At 49.4% G+C, this 17013-nt stretch overlaps 1 protein-coding gene across 1 annotated transcript; it reads left to right on the plus strand.

Moving 5' to 3' along the window:
* Positions 1 to 1901: 1901 nt before the first annotated feature.
* LOC141915802 (uncharacterized) lies at positions 1902 to 15172 on the plus strand. The gene is given in 26 exon segments (XM_074807676.1): positions 1902 to 2501; positions 3262 to 3476; positions 3676 to 3736; positions 3906 to 4001; positions 4175 to 4339; positions 4435 to 4566; positions 4771 to 4985; positions 5288 to 5322; positions 5429 to 5778; positions 5923 to 6055; positions 6265 to 6396; positions 6505 to 6591; positions 7328 to 7768; positions 7913 to 8174; positions 8309 to 8370; positions 8464 to 8547; positions 8660 to 8736; positions 9045 to 9633; positions 11363 to 11880; positions 12752 to 12966; positions 13166 to 13226; positions 13396 to 13491; positions 13665 to 13829; positions 13925 to 14050; positions 14254 to 14506; positions 14901 to 15172. Coding segments are annotated over 26 exon segments (5442 nt in total).
* The last annotated feature ends 1841 nt before the right edge of the window (positions 15173 to 17013 follow it).

Below are 17013 nucleotides of genomic sequence, written 5' to 3' on the forward strand. Positions count from 1 at the left end.
CATTCCTTGTGTCCTTCAAGGGTGGGATAACCCTTGGCCAATGATTACTTGTGTCCTCCAAGAGTGGGATAACCCTTGGCCAACCATTCTTTGAGTCCTTCAAGGGTAACGATCTCCACTCCCCTACACCCTCTTCTATGAAGAGACTGTGGTGTCCAGCAGCCTCCAGCTCAGCGACAGGCATCGGCATTTATGTTTCTGCTTCCTCTGGTGGCTTTTGCAAGTGATTCTCTGGGCTGGTTTTTCAAAGGCTTTGAAGTGTCTGTGGCTGAAGGCTGATCCCTGGTGATACTTTCAAACAACATTTAGTTGCACAAGTCTCATAGCAGATTCTGGAAATTCCTTATGAATGTATATATTCACACTTAGCTCTCCTGAATGACCTTAAATTCATGGCCATTATTGTTTTAAATCTTTTGAAGGGCTGTAACGTATATTTTCTCTGTCACTTTTTGATTACTTGTGCTGGCTGTTATCTAGCGGGAAAAAGTGAAAAGTCATTGTATATTTCACTCATTAACTTAAACATATATTTGATTGATAATATTCAGACAGATAATGCCTTCAGAGTGCCTTTACAATTGTATTTACAGACCTCTGTTTCCTTTTAACCAGCACCTATAATCTAGTTTAGTCCCAACACTGCACGTCAGTGTCATTGTATATTTTTTTTATCGTAATCTGGAACCTCATGAGTAATTATTTAAAACTTCATTTACATGCAATCCAAAAAAGGGCTTCTTTATTTCAGAGGCATCCTACATAATACATTTCTAAAATATGTTCCTTTCCCAACAGAATATTTGAAATCGAGAGGGTATACTATGCCTTAGAAGTTGTAACAGCTCCATTTCTCAACAAGTTTTCCACTTCAGTTTTCTCATAATTGGAAACAATCAGGTAAACAGGAGGTCAGCAACATTCATCTGAGCAGGAGGAAGCCCTCACCACCTCGAACTGTTCATCTGTCACTCCACTTCTATAGTGCTTGTCTGTCTGTCCCCAGTCATTGTCACCACAGCAGCTGCCCGACGTGTCCATTTGTTCTTCCACAGGTTGTCAGACCCCGTTGTCCTCAGGAGAGCACAGAGAAGGAATGTGACGATTCAGGTTGTCTCGTTCACTCTGTTCCAGCGTCATCCAAGGTCCCAGTTAGTTGTCACAGATTTGGGGAGATACGGTTGGAGGGAATTTAATCCACTGGTAGAAGACACTCCCATTCAAAGTGATACCACGCACACTCCAAGGAGATGTTTTTACTTTCTAGCAGGAGAATATGCTGAGTCTCTTCAAACTTTGGTGTCATGAGTTCCAGTTACAGATTGGGAAACTTCTGAAATGCCAAAGGCTATTTTACATATAAAAAGGGGATTTAGGGTGTGTGTAAGGAATTGTGAAAGCTATATTATAGCTGGGATAGCATCAAAAGTTTTCCTTTCAGTGGAGCTTTGATTGGAAAGATCTGAATCTGGAATTATTGGAAACCATTGATGAAGGTTGGAAATCCAAAAAGGGGCTGTAGAAAAGTGCATTATCCTAAAAGCTGATTTCCAAGATGTTGTAAAGATGTAAGAGTCCACTTAGTCACTGAGACCTGTTTCAGTGTTCTTGTTCTTTTATTCCCTTCTATATTGCAGGGTGTGTTTCTAGGCAGGCCCAAATATGGTAAAGCTCAACTGAGAATCTGTCAACAACACCATGCTGATGAAAATAATAAAATGGTTTCCACCTTCACGCCCAGGTCGTCCCAGCCCACCTCCAGAAGCGGATAAAAGGGAGTGCCTGAAGCTGTGGAGCCAGAGAAGACTGTGCACACTTCTCTCTGCACTCATCCCTCAGCAGCACAGCTCCGTTCGTCTTTCTGCTCTTCTTGATTTTGACTCTGCTTAGAAGAAACAGCCATGTCTCGGCAGTCTGCCTGCAGAAGCTTCGGCGGCGGGAGTAGAAAGGGCTACAGCTCTTGCTCTGCCATCGGTGGTGGCTTTGGAGGAGGTGGCGGCAGAAGCAGGATCAGTTACAGTTCGTACTCCTCATCCCGGGGAGGTGGAGGAGGTGGACATTGCGGAGGGTTTAGCAGCAGAAGCCTCCATAACATGGGAGGCAGCAGAAGAATTACTGTGGGTGGATGCTACGGTGGTGGAGGATACGGAGGCAGAATGGGCGGCTTTGGTGGAGGCTACGGAGGAGGAATGGGTGGCTTTGGTGGAGGAATGGGTGGTGGTGGAATGGGCAGTGGAGGAATGGGTGGCTTTGGTGGAGGAATGGGTGGTGGAGGAATGGGTGGCTTTGGTGGAGGAATGGGCGGTGGAGGAATGGGCGGTGGAGGAATGGGTGGCTTTGGTGGTCCTGGCTTCCCTGGAGGCATCCACCCGGTGCAAGTTGACCCAACTCTCCTGCGACCGGTCCATGTTGAGATTGATCCCCAAATCCAGCAAGTGAAAAACCAGGAGAAGGAGCAGATTAAGACCCTTAACAATCAGTTCGCTTCCTTCATCGATAAGGTGAGAATTTAGGACCGTGCTTGTTTGGAGGTGGGCATTTTAAACAACTTTCTTGTGGTGTGGAAAGGGAAATTTTTTTCTTACCGACAAGTACTTGTTAAAGTTTGCGAGCCTGATGCCTCAGCAGCAAGTTATTATTAAGGTCTTATTAAGTAACAGCGAACAAGAGACAAGGTTTTCATGCTAATGGAAGATTAAAGAGAACATCTGCAGGACGTTCTGTAGATTCTCTTGCCTAGTCATCTCTTCAGCCTAATTTCTAGTGATTCAGCATAAAGTCATCATTGTATATTTAGTTATCCTGAGTTCTCATTTTTGTGCTTTGCTTTTTGATGAAACTTTCTTTCAAAGACTGATTCTATAAACTTAAGAGTGTTAAAGAGCTTTCCACCGCTCTTGGATTATTTTAATTGCAAAGAGAAGCCAAAGAAATACGGAATCTCTCATAAGAGAATTTATGTGCAGTTAGACGATTTCTTGACTTTGTCATTGCAAAGATGACAGCAACGTCCAAACGTGATGCTATGGAAAATAGGGATGCAGCTGGCTATTCGCAACATCTTTTTGTCCCAAAGTGAGAAGTACAGAATGATTCAAAAATTGATAATGCCTGTAATGTACTTTAGGAGCTTGGATGTTGGAATGATCCATAGCTGGGCATTAGGGAAATGATTCCCTTGGGCTCCCAAATAAGCAGAGGTTTGAGCAGTGCGATGTCTCCCTGGGTGAATCCCTCACACACCCCTTTGTGGGCTTTCAGGTCCGCTTCCTGGAGCAACAGAACAAGGTCCTCTCCACCAAGTGGGAGCTCCTCCAACAGCAAGGACCTTCGGGGCCAAGGAAGAACCTGGATGTCATCTTTGAAAACTACATCCAGAACCTGAGGAGGAGGCTAGAGTCTCTGCTGGGACAGAGGGGACAGCTGGAGTCAGAGCTGCAGAACATGCGGCAATACGTGGAGGAGTACAAAACCAAGTGAGTGCAGTGACAGGCTGAGGAGGAAATGAGCGGCAAGGCAGGAGAGCTAAGCCAGCTGGGAGATTCCCACACTGTCTTCTGCCTGCTGTGGATCTCTGCAGAAATGGGAGCAAGGTTGCCGTGGAGGGAAGGGGGGTTCCACCGGTTGGCGGATGAGCAGTCAAGGAGACTCATCCTCTCTTGTCCCCTTCACCAGGTACGAAGAAGAAATCAACAGGCGCACCGCTGCTGAGAATGAGTTTGTGGTGCTCAAGAAGGTGAGTCAGAGAGGCACCGGGAGGGAGGGGGTGTGGGGGGACAGGCTGCAAAGGCGTTGGAAGGAGGCAGCACCAGGACGGGCAGCTTCCAACAGGAGAGGCATTGGCTGCCAACGGCTCTTCTGGGTTGGGATGAAGCCGTTGTCTCTCTGTGGGATCTTTCCTTTAGGATGTGGACTGTGCCTACATGACCAAAGTAGAGCTGGAAGCCAAGGTGGGAGCTCTGACCGATGAAATCAACTTCCTGAGGTGCATCTACGAGGAGGTAAGAGCTCTGCCTTCCGCTGGGCTGGCTGGAGTTGCAATGGAGTGTGTGGTGGCCAAAGACACTGGGGTTGGACTGGCTGCCCATGTGGATTTAGTCTGGAGAGGCTGCTTGGAGTTGCTGCTCTTTTCTGCCCTTCTTGGATGGTCGGGCTAAGTCATGTTTGTTTGCAGGAACTGGCTCAGATGCAGACAATCAGCCGGGACCTGTCCGTGGTGGTGTCCATGGACAACAACCGGCACCTGGATCTGGACAGCATCATCGAGGAGGTCAGGCGTCAGTACGAGCAGATTGCTCAGAACAGCCGGGCTGAAGCTGAGGCTTGGTACCAGAGCCGGGTGAGTTGGGAAGCTTCTGCAACAGTCTCTGCTCCCTTGCCACAGTCCTTGGTAGGTTGTGTCACTGATGGGTTGCTTTGTCTCCATACTGTCAGTATGAAGAGCTGCAGAACACCGCTGGAAGACACGGGGACAGCCTCCGCCACACGAAGATAGAGATCCAGGAGTTGACCAGGAATGTCCAGCGGCTGCGGGCTGAGATTGAGAATGTGAAGAAGCAGGTAGGGGTTCCTCAGCATCTTGTTGGGTAACGGCATCAGGCCGGATCACAAGTGAGCTGGGTGGTTGTGAGGGAATGAAATTCAGGTCTTTTGGAGAGGATTGATGGTTCCTGTCTACTTTCCATGCAGTCTGTGCCCTGAGGGCTGCTCCAGTGGAGGGTGTGCAGAGGGGGACTGAGAAACTGCTTTTCTTTTTTTCCTCAGAACCAGCAGCTTCAGGCAGCTATTGCTGAGGCTGAGGAGCGGGGTGAGATGGCCCTCAAGGATGCCAGGATAAAGCTGGAAGAGCTGGAATGCGCCTTGAGCAAAGACAAGGAGGAGCTGGCTCGCTTGCTGAAGGAGTACCAGGAGCTGCTGAACATCAAGATTGCTCTGGATGTTGAGATTGCCATGTACAGGAAGCTGCTGGAGGGAGAGGAGAACAGGTACCGGTCTTTCTTTGTATTGATTTGACTAAATTCTCTACAGATTATACGATGTTCGGGTAAAATCTTTGCATGCACTCTAAAAATAAATTTCATATCTCTCACACTCTAATTCTTAACCTTAAGTATGTTTTCCATATTTCTTGTAAGAACGTTAAGTTCAAGGTTGCCATTTGTTTTGAAAAAATAATTGGGAATTTCTGAAAGAATAAGGAATATATACCCTGTAAAAAAAGGGAAGTTCTTAGCTAAAGAAATGTGCAGTTCCCACAGGATTAACTGGTTCTGCTTTCCCTTTGCAGGCTGTGCAATGATGGCATGTCCAACGTCAACGTCTGTAAGTATCTGCATTTGTCTCCCTGTGAAGCAGCAGCAGACCAGCTCCTTTTGGAGATACAGCCTGCCAGCGGGCAATGCGTGTGTAACCTGTGCTTCTCTTGCAGCTGTGGTAGGCAGGAGCACCATCTCTGGAGGCAGAGGAGGCATGGGAGGAGGCTTCGGAGGCGGCAGCGGCATGGGAGGAGGCTTTGGAGGCGGCAGCGGCATGGGAGGAGGCTTCGGAGGCGGCAGCGGCATGGGAGGAGGAATGGGAGGAGGCGTATGTGGAGTAGGAGGCAGCTTTGGAGGAGGAAGCATGGGCGGCAGCTGTGGAATGGGAGGAGGAATGTACAGCGGCGGCTTCTCTTCTGGAAGTGGAAGGATGTGCGGCTCTGGCGGTGGCAACTTCAGCTCCGGTGGGGGATCGTCCTCCGTACGGAGATGTGTCACGACCACCTCCGTCAAATCTTCAGGCGTGAGATTCTGAGCCCCAAAGCCAGATTGAAAAAGGAAAGAAACATCTCCTATCTCCTCCCGGCAGCAGCCCAGCCTCCTTAAATCCAGCTCCAGCGTCCTGCAATGAAATGAACTGTGTCCCTCACGGCCCACCATGTACCAGCTCATCTACCTGGCTCGGTCCCATCAAGGGAGACTCGTGGCAGCGCCACGTCCCACCAACAGCCCTGTTGAGCTGCTCGTTAGCCCCAAGCCCAGCGATGAAATAACTCTCCGAGCAAAGAAAAGTCTCTCCTGTGGGTACCCAGCACGGAGAGCTGATTTACAGGAGGGAAACGCTCTGCCTTTCTTGCTGTGTTGTACATTTCTGGCTGCCTTGTGGCAAACGTGTATAAAACTGCTCTTTCTTCCTCTGTCCTCATGTTTGTTCCTCGATGGCCATGTCCCTGGGGTGCTTCTGCATGCAGTATATCCACTGCTTCCTTTCACTAGCCTTTGGGGCCAGGGCAGATGTGGGGCAAGTGGAACTCGTCCCTTGGCAGAGCTGGGGAGGGAGCATCTTCTTGGCAGGTGGCCAGAGGGATTAACGGCCCCGGGGTGGAGCTCCTGGGCAGCTTTGCTCACCTGGTAGCCCCAGGTGTGCTGTAAGCAGGAGCTCTCTCTGGAGTTGTGGCTTCCAGTCCCACTTGTCCTTGCTCCCTGTGACACCTGGTAACACCTTACACTCACGTGGACTTTTTCTAAGGAGAACAAATCTTGCTCTTCAGTGCCAGGCCCCCTGTGACATGGAACAAGATGTACTGTCCCCACTTCCCTTCCTCTTCTGTTTGTGGTAGGCCCTACTTCCTCGGGATGTTGCCATTCTCAATAAATTGCAGAGAACATTCATGATGTCCTTGTGTCATTACTTTGGAGGGCACTTCCAGGCAAGGTGCTTTTTGTTGTTGGAGAAGCAGCTTGGTGGGACGGTGTGGGTTGTTCTTCTTTTGAATGTGTTGTGACTGTGCTTTGAGGGGACTGGAGGGGTGTCTGGAGAGAGCTGGACAAGTGTCCAAGTATTGGTGATGCCTCATGACTCTTCTGAGTCATTGTAGTGCCTGAAAACACAAGCCCATATCTAGAGTGGTGGGGCTCTGGATGCTCCACTCAACAATGTGCGGTAAATATGAGCAGGGAGGAACGTTGGGACCCCAAACTGGAGGAGTCCAGCAGGCTGCTAAATGTTTGGACAGGTCCTGATCTAACCCCATCCTTGGAATCATGTGTAGTAATTTCCACAGCAGACGTCTTCATTTGTTGTGTCTGGAAACCTCCAGCACAGAGGAGTCCATCAGCTTCCAAATCAATGTGGAGGCTCCAGGACACCCTGCGCCAATATTTAGGTCTCTGCCTTGATGTGGACTAAGGCACTCTCTGCCCTGTCGCCCATGTCACGTAATACCAGAGTGATCTGCTAACATTCAAATTGCTGTTGCTCTGGGAAAGGGGTTTTATCAATCTCTCTCTTGGATTTCAGATTTTTAGAGCAGGAAGAAGCTGAGTACAGGGTATGTTGAAATCACAAACAGAAAGTCCTGGGATTTGTGAAGGAATGCTGTCAGTGTGTAGTGGTGAAACCAGTAGAGACTCAAACAAGTTGATTGATGATGGAAATCGGCAGTTGCAGGGTGGGAGCAGACATCAGATCACTCTGCTCTTGTCAGTTAATCTGAGTTTCCTGCCTTGGAGTGGACTCTGCTTTGTGGTAAGGGAAGGTGGCAATGGTAGGAGTCTTGTGGACAGCGGTGGGAGGGCAGGTTTACAACTGCCCGTACGCATGGGTATGGCCGTTGGCCAAGCACCTACCCGCTGGAGTACAAGTCGGCTGTGGCCAGGCAGGCTGCGCAGCTCGGCACCCTACGAGCACCAGGAGTGCCTGAGAACCACTAACTCATCCCCCTCTTCATGCACCACAAGTGGGAACATGAAGGGCTGGGAAGGCGTGATTCATCCCAAAGCCCTGGGCTCAGGTACCCGTCAGCTCCCTGGAAAGTCGATTAATTCCCCCAGTGTGTCTCCTGTACACTGAGAGCAAGAGGGAGAGATTTGGTCTAGCTCGAGGAGGGGGCACTGGCAGAGGAATGCTGGTGTGTTTGATCTGCGCTGTGCTCCAGTTGCTCCACCACACGAAGAGATCAAAGAGACAGAAACCGCTTTCAGTAGTGGTTCAGGAGTCCCACAACAACCTGCTGTGAGCTGCCAGTGTCCCCGCAGCAGGTCAGGAAGATGCAGACCTCAGAAGAGGCCCATCAAGGTGGTGGGGAATGGTTGCAGGGCTCTTGGAAGAGGGTCTTCTGGTTGCTTTGAAGCCCAGCAGAAGTGCGCTAGAGCTGGGGAACGTGGCCGGGTTTGGCCCAAACAGAAGACGATGAGAAGGCAATGCCTCTGCGAGGCTGGGGCTGTGCCAAGAGTTCTTTGGGGTTTGGCTTGTGGAAAGAGTCACCTATTTTCACTTTAATTTTAAGACTATGTTTCTTCTCAGCTTTAAGATCTGAAACACGGCGTTGTAGACGCATTGTTGTGAGGAATCATTGCAACATCCTCCTCTATGCTGCCAGATTCTCTTTGCTGTGTGAGATCCGAAGCTGCAGCCTGGCTTGGTCGCCATCTATGTTTTCTGCAGCGTTTACACTTTGCCTGGTGTTGATGATTTTGCTGTGCACAGCTCCTTGCGTAAGAGATCTGAAGGAACGGCTGGAGCCCAGGCTGTCTATCGAGTTTTACCTGGAGGAGGCTGAAGTGACTCCAGGTTTGGTATAATCTGCACATCTTGTCTGAAGACGTCAGAGTGACTCAATCTGGGCGTCTTATCTGTGAGAGCTGAATGTGGTCAGCATCCAGGCATTTGGCTGACTTAACAGATCTTCGCCCTTGTCATGGAGCCGCCATGTGGGATGTTACAACCAAGTCACGCTGCCGACCGAGAGAGGTGGCTACTGTGCGTTTGGCAACCTGGAGGGAGGCCATGAGAAGAGATGATCTGTTTTTTCTAACTAAAAGCTGAACCACCCCACACCTGCCCAGGTCTGCTCATCACGAGGGCGTGCACTGGACTGCAGAACGATCTGGAGAACTTAACTCTCCATTTTGGGGATAACAACTGAGAAAGAAGACCCTCTTCATTCAAGCTGCTTTTGAAAGGGAAAATGTCCCCTCCCTGCCCATCCTTCAGCTGCAGCCTGCTGTGTACGGCAGGCCACGCACATCTGGATAACCCTTGGCCAACCATTCCTTGTGTCCTTCAAGGGTGGGATAACCCCTGGCCAACCATTCCTTGTGTCCTTCAAGGGTGGGATAACCCCTGGCCAACCATTCCTTGTGTCCTTCAAGGGTGGGATAACCCCTGGCCAACCATTCCTTGTGTCCTTCAAGGGTGGGATAACCCCTGGCCAAGCATTCCTTGTGTCCTTCAAGGGTGGGATAACCCCTGGCCAAGCATTCCTTGTGTCCTTCAAGGGTGGGATAACCCCTGGCCAAGCATTCCTTGTGTCCTTCAAGGGTGGGATAACCCCTGGCCAAGCATTCCTTGTGTCCTTCAAGGGTGGGATAACCCCTGGCCAACCATTCCTTGTGTCCTTCAAGGGTGGGATAACCCCTGGCCAACCATTCCTTGTGTCCTTCAAGGGTGGGATAACCCCTGGCCAACCATTCCTTGTGTCCTTCAAGGGTGGGATAACCCCTGGCCAACCATTCCTTGTGTCCTTCAAGGGTGGGATAACCCCTGGCCAACCATTCCTTGTGTCCTTCAAGGGTGGGATAACCCCTGGCCAACCATTCCTTTTGTCCTTCAAGGGTGGGATAACCCCTGGCCAACCATTACTTGTGTCCTTCAAGGGTAACGATCTCCACTCCCCTACACCCTCTTCTATGAAGAGACTGTGGTGTCCAGCAGCCTCCAGCTCAGCGACAGGCATCGGCATTTATGTTTCTGCTTCCTCTGGTGGCTTTTGCAAGTGATTCTCTGGGCTGGTTTTTCAAAGGCTTTGAAGTGTCTGTGGCTGAAGGCTGATCCCTGGTGATACTTTCAAACAACATTTAGTTGCACAAGTCTTATGGGTGGTTGTGAAAATTCAAACACACATGGATATTCTGCTTCAGAAGCTGAAGTATAGTGCAATATTGGACTGCTGAAATGCTTAGAAGGGTTTAAAATATATTTCCCTTGACATTTATTAATGATTTTCAGGAAGTAAGCACTAGGAATATATTGGGTTTTTTTCTTAAATTTCATAAATGTAACTAAAATGTCTATTTGATTAATGAGACACAGAAATATCTGCAAGATGTCTTTGAGGTGAACGTCCTACTTCATAGCCAAATAGCTTGTGGATGAAATGAAACATTATTGCTTTCTAGTTTGAAGCAGCAGCTGTTGTCTTAAAAACACATTCTCTAAAGTGAATTTGGTCAGCACGCCTTCTCTCCCCCACTCCAAATTTACTGTGGTCAGAGATGTGGGCAACGACGTCATACCTCTGAAAGCACACTTCACCTACAGCAATACTGTAACTGTTGCTGCTTAAGAAAACATCAGAGCTTCTTCTACCTTTTAGTTGCCCCTTATTTCAAAATGATCAAGTGTGATGAACTCAGCCTGATCATTTGCCTACCAGCTTAAGTTAAAAAAAAATATTTTAACAAGCCACTGTTATCCCTGCCTGCCTTTCTCTGCTATTTGTCTGTCTTCAGTAATCATTACCATATCTAGTGCCCCGAGCGTCCTTTCAGTCCTCCGAAGGTTCGGCAACCCCTGTGGCCATCTGAAAAGCACAAGGAAGGAGCTTGGACATCCTTGTTCTCTTGCTCATTGCCCTCTGGTGCTCAGAGTCTCGGTACCTGGCTATTTCAGACTCTGGGAGACACATTTTGCAGGAATGTGCCCTAGAAGAAGGCACTCCCATCCCAACTGATGCTCTTAGGAAATGAACGAAGCACCTCCTTTATGGATAAAAAAGAAATGCTGACAGTTGTTAAATGTTAATGTGTGGTATTTTCGCTCTACACTGGGAAACTGCCTCTTGGAAAGCCATCAGCAATTTTCCACTTGAAGAAGGAGATTTGGGGTGTGCTTGAGGGAATTGTGAAAGTCTCATTCTAGTTGGTTTTCTCCAAAATACTTGTCTGAAATTGAGTGCCAGTGCAAAAGATCCAGATCCAGACAAACTGTGAAATCATTAAGAACAGATAGAAAGGTGGGAGGAAGGAAGAACATGACTACATCACTGTAAAACATATTTTTTCAGATGCCATAAAGATATGAGAGTCCACTTACTCACTGAGACCTCTTTCAATGCTCTTGCTCTTTATTCTCTTCTGCATTGCAAAGCTTATTTCTGGGTGGAGTCAACAATTTGGCAAAAATCTGTTAACCGCACCAAGCTGATGAAGACAGTAAATTTGTTTCCTCTTCACGCCCTTGTAGACCCATCCCACCTCCAGAAACAGATAAAAGGGAATGCCTGAAGCTGTGGAGCCAGAGAAGACTGTGCACACTTCTCTCTGCACTCATCCCTCAGCAGCACAGCTCCGTTCGTCTTTCTGCTCTCCTCAACTCTGCTTGGAAGAAACAGCCATGTCTCGGCAGTCAATCTGCAGAAGCTTTGGAGGCGGAAGCAAAAGGGGATACAGCTCTTGCTCTGCCATCGGTGGTGGCTTTGGAGGAAGTGGGGGCAGAAGCAGGATCAGCTATAGCTCGTTCTCCACATCCAGGGGATTTGGAGGCGGCGGACGTTGTGGAGGTTTTAGCAGCAGGAGCCTCCATAACATGGGTGGCAGCGGAAGAATTTCCATGGGTGGCTCTTATGGCGGTGGATACGGATGTAGAATTGGTGGCTTTGGTGGAGGCTATGGAGGAGGATTTGGCAGCATTGGAGGAGGTGTCATTGGTGGAGGAATAGGCAGCTTTGGTGGTCCTGTGAGAGGTGGTCCTGGGTTCCCTGGAGGCATCCAACCAGTGCAGGTTGACCCAACCCTCCTGCGGCCGGTCCATGTTGATATTGATCCTCAGATCCAACAAGTGAAGTGCCAGGAGAAGGAGCAGATCAAGACTCTTAACAATCAGTTTGCCTCTTTCATTGACAAGGTGAGAGGCTGGAACTGTATTTGCTTGGGAATGGGGACTCTGACAAACTTTCCTGTGCTGTGGAGAGGGAAATGTCCTTCTCAGCTCAGTGTTGGCAGATCTGGAAGGCTGGTAGTGTTTTCACTGAGTTCTCCTAAGGAATGTAAAAATTTTACATCTGCAGAGAAACCAAAGGACGTTCTGTAGGTTTGGTTGATCCAAACTCTTCCTTAGCTTTTCTCTCTAGTGTTCTCTGTGCAGTCAGCCCAAAGCGATCATGATATACTCAGTTATCCTAAGTGGTTCTTTGAGTCTGGTTTTTTTCAAGGATAGTTTCTTTTAGAGAAACTTGAAATGTAGGAATGAGCTTTCAGTTAAACCCTGGCAGTTCCTTATTTCAGTTTAAGTACAGCTGAGTATTCTTTAGACTGTCTGCACTGGGAGAACACTGGTTATAAATGTGCTTTATGGTTTATTACATATACTGCATATTTTTTGTACCTGATTGATAAGAGGAATGTTCTCTAAAATTGAGACATACGGGATTTTGTTCACTGGAAGATAAAAAAATGATCCAATGCTTCTGCAAATTAATGTGGGTCAAGATTTACAACTGGAAATGACAATAACCCATAAATCTGGAATGTAACCATTTCGATAGATAATAAAGAGAGAGCAGAAATGTAGGAGGAGAAAAGAGGAGAAATTCAAGGATAATTGAAAAAAGGGGAGACAGAAGGCAAGAATCTTCTTGGAAAACTGGTTTTCACTTAGCCATGGTCCTGTTGGGCATTAGGGAAATGATTCCCTTGGGCTCCCAAATAAGCAGAGGTTTGAGCAGTGCGATGTCTCCCTGGGTGAATCCCTCACACACCCCTTTGTGGGCTTTCAGGTCCGCTTCCTGGAGCAACAGAACAAGGTCCTCTCCACCAAGTGGGAGCTCCTCCAACAGCAAGGACCTTCGGGGCCAAGGAAGAACCTGGATGTCATCTTTGAAAACTACATCCAGAACCTGAGGAGGAGGCTAGAGTCTCTGCTGGGACAGAGGGGACAGCTGGAGTCGGAGCTGCAGAACATGCGGCAATACGTGGAGGAGTACAAAACCAAGTGAGTGCAGTGACAGGCTGAGGAGGAAATGAGCGGCAAGGCAGGAGAGCTAAGCCAGCTGGGAGATTCCCACACTGTCTTCTGCCTGCTGTGGATCTCTGCAGAAATGGGAGCAAGGTTGCCGTGGAGGGAAGGGGGGTTCCACCGGTTGGCGGATGAGCAGTCAAGGAGACTCATCCTGTCTTGTCCCCTTCACCAGGTACGAAGAAGAAATCAACAGGCGCACCGCTGCTGAGAATGAGTTTGTGGTGCTCAAGAAGGTGAGTCAGAGAGGCACCGGGAGGGAGGGGGTGTGGGGGGACAGGCTGCAAAGGCGTTGGAAGGAGGCAGCACCAGGACGGGCAGCTTCCAACAGGAGAGGCATTGGCTGCCAACGGCTCTTCTGGGTTGGGATGAAGCCGTTGTCTCTCTGTGGGATCTTTCCTTTAGGATGTGGACTGTGCCTACATGACCAAAGTAGAGCTGGAAGCCAAGGTGGGAGCTCTGACCGATGAAATCAACTTCCTGAGGTGCATCTACGAGGAGGTAAGAGCTCTGCCTTCCGCTGGGCTGGCTGGAGTTGCAATGGAGTGTGTGGTGGCCAAAGACACTGGGGTTGGACTGGCTGCCCATGTGGATTTAGTCTGGAGAGGCTGCTTGGAGTTGCTGCTCTTTTCTGCCCTTCTTGGATGGTCGGGCTAAGTCATGTTTGTTTGCAGGAACTGGCTCAGATGCAGACAATCAGCCGGGACCTGTCCGTGGTGGTGTCCATGGACAACAACCGGCACCTGGATCTGGACAGCATCATCGAGGAGGTCAGGCGTCAGTACGAGCAGATTGCTCAGAACAGCCGGGCTGAAGCTGAGGCTTGGTACCAGAGCCGGGTGAGTTGGGAAGCTTCTGCAACAGTCTCTGCTCCCTTGCCACAGTCCTTGGTAGGTTGTGTCACTGATGGGTTGCTTTGTCTCCATACTGTCAGTATGAAGAGCTGCAGAACACCGCTGGAAGACACGGGGACAGCCTCCGCCACACGAAGATAGAGATCCAGGAGTTGACCAGGAATGTCCAGCGGCTGCGGGCTGAGATTGAGAATGTGAAGAAGCAGGTAGGGGTTCCTCAGCATCTTGTTGGGTAACGGCATCAGGCCGGATCACAAGTGAGCTGGGTGGTTGTGAGGGAATGAAATTCAGGTCTTTTGGAGAGGATTGATGGTTCCTGTCTATTTTCCATGTGTCTGTGCCCTGAGGGCTGCTCCAGTGGAGGGTGTGCAGAGGGGAATTGAAACTGCTTTTCTTTTTTCTTCCTCAGAACCATCAGCTTCAGGCAGCTATTGCTGAGGCTGAGGAGCGGGGTGAGATGGCCCTCAAGGATGCCAGGAGGAAACTGGAAGAGCTGGAATGCGCCTTGAGCAAAGACAAGGAGGAGCTGGCTCGCTTGCTGAAGGAGTACCAGGAACTGCTGAACATCAAGATTGCTCTGGATGTTGAGATTGCCATGTACAGGAAGCTGCTGGAGGGAGAGGAAAACAGGTAAGATCTGCTGTCAGGTTGGCGTGACCAAGGTACGGTCTCTCCTTGGGATAGACTGAGGTTTAATCATCTCTCACAACCAATTTAATGTTGGAATCTGATTTACTTTCATTTTTTTCCCAAGTTTTCGAGCCCAAAATAGAAACGAGGTCCCCACAGGGTTTTCTCAGTGGTTTTGATTGATGTTAAATGAAACAGGAAATACAAGGAGTGTTTGTGAAATTGCATGGAGCTTAATTGCTATTATATTAGATTTACAACTTGTGTTCCTTTCCTCACACAGGCTCTGTGTAGATAACCCATCCAACGTAAATGTCTGTGAGTATCTGTACACTGTCTTCTCTGCAGAATGGCTTTTAGCCTGGGTTTCGTGAGGGTTCCCAGGCTGTCACTTGATGTCACACTGAGCCTTTCCTTCTCTTGCAGCTGTGGTAGGCAGAACCACCATTGCTGGAGGCAGAGCTGGTGGCTTTGGAGCCAGCAGTGGCATGGGAGGAGGAGTGTGTACGGTTGGAGGAGGAAGCATCATTGGAGGCAGTTGTGGCATGGGCGGAGGAATACTCAGTGGTGGCTTCTCCTCTGGAAGTGGAAGAATGTGCAGCTCTGGAGGTGGCAACTTCATCTCAGGGGGTGGATCCTCCTCTGTGCGGAGATGTGTCACAACCACAACGGTCAAATCTTCAGGTGTAAAATACTGAGCCCTGACCTCAGTCCCTCAAAGGAAAGAAGCACCTTTTCCTTCCTCCAGCCAACAGCACACCCCCTTCCATCCTGAACCCCCATCCAGCAAAGAAATGAACTGTTTCCCTTATAGCTCAGAACCTCCTTAAAACATCCTGCCCAAGGGAGAGTTGCAGCGAAACACCATCCTGTGGGCAGAGCCTGGCTCTTCTCTGAGCTCCACCAGTCTCCAGGGATGAACGATCTCCCTCGTGGGTACCAGGGACTGCAGAGCTCATCTGAGCATCTTCCGTTGTGCTTCTTGTTGCTGGCCCCAGCTGCTGCACTGGCTGAGAAGGAGCGTGTATAAAACTGCTCTTTCCTTTCACTTTTTAAGGTCTCTTTTTCAATGGCAGTGTTTCCCTTGCGACTTCCGTGTGTCCTGCATGGTACCCACATGCTTGTTTCAGCTATATCGGGAATTCATGTAAGCAGAAGAAACGTGACAATGTCTCATAGTCAGATTTAGGAGTGAGAGACAGGTCTCTGATGATGTCCACCTTCCCTTGGTGGAGTAATCTGGCAGCTTTAATATTTTACAGATCCCTTTCCCTCTTCTCCTTCACACCTGACATATGTATGGCCTTATTGCAAACCTTCTGCTGCTTGAACCCTACTGCATGGTTGCTTTCTACCAGCACCCCCTTCCTCCAAGTTCTTTCATTACCAATAAACTGCAGTCAGATGAAAAGATATCTTTGTGTTGTCTTATCACTTAACGGTCCCCAGGGAAGGGAAAACACCCTTTGTTCTTTGCCGAAAGGAATGGCAATGCCTGCGGTGTTCTGTCCTGTGGTGCAAATCACTGAGCGCCATGAACTGCCCAGCTGAGGTGAGGAGGAAGAAGGTGTCCTTTCTCTCTCCTCTTAGGAGGTGCCATTTTGCTCCTCCACAGTAGAATCCCCATCTCTCTGTGGGGTGGGAGAGCCATGGCTGTGAGGAGTGTGGCACAGGAAGGCAACATGCGAAGCCAACCTGGTGCCCATGAGGTGGGGGGATTGTGCTTGTCCCAAGAGTAGCAGGATGAAGTATCCAGCCCTCAGTTGATGGGCACCTCAGGAGCAAGGCAGGCAGGGCCACCAGTGGGGACATTGTGTCTGGGACGGGGCAATGAATGGCAGCAGTCAGTACATGGTGGTCTGGCTGTAACGGTTTGAACATGGTGGTCTGAACAGGGTGGTTGTGGCAGTTGGTCTGGGGCAGTTTGAACGTGGCAGTTGGGACGTGGCAGTTGGACTGGGGTGGTTTGAACATGGCCATTGGGATGTGGTGGTTTGAACAGGGCTGTTGGGATGTGACAGCTGGACTAGGATTGGTTTGAACGTGACTGTTGGGATGTGGTAGTTGGATGGTGACAATCTGAACACAGCCATTGGGATGTGGCAGTTGGACTGGGATTGGTTTGGACGCGGCCATTGGGATATGGCAGTTGGACTGGGATTGGTTTGAACATGGCCATTGGGATGTGGCAGTTGGACTGGGGGCAGTTTGAACGCGGCCATTGGGATATGGCAGTTGGACTGGGATTGGTTTGGACGCGGCCATTGGGATGTGGCAGTTGGACTGGGATTGGTTTGAACATGGCCATTGGGATGTGGCAGTTGGACTGGGGGCAGTTTGAACGCGGCCATTGGGATATGGCAGTTGGACTGGGATTGGTTTGAATGTGGCCATTGGGATATGGCAGTTGGACCGGGATTGGTTTGGACGCGGCCATTGGGATGTGGCAGTTGAACTGGGATTGGTTTGAACGCAGCCATTGGGACGTGGCAGTTGGACCGGGATTGGTTTGGACGCGGCCATTGGGATGTGGCAGTTG

The sequence above is a fragment of the Strix aluco genome, chromosome 27 (assembly GCF_031877795.1).
Source record: "Strix aluco isolate bStrAlu1 chromosome 27, bStrAlu1.hap1, whole genome shotgun sequence".
In the NCBI taxonomy this organism is placed as follows: domain Eukaryota; kingdom Metazoa; phylum Chordata; class Aves; order Strigiformes; family Strigidae; genus Strix; species Strix aluco.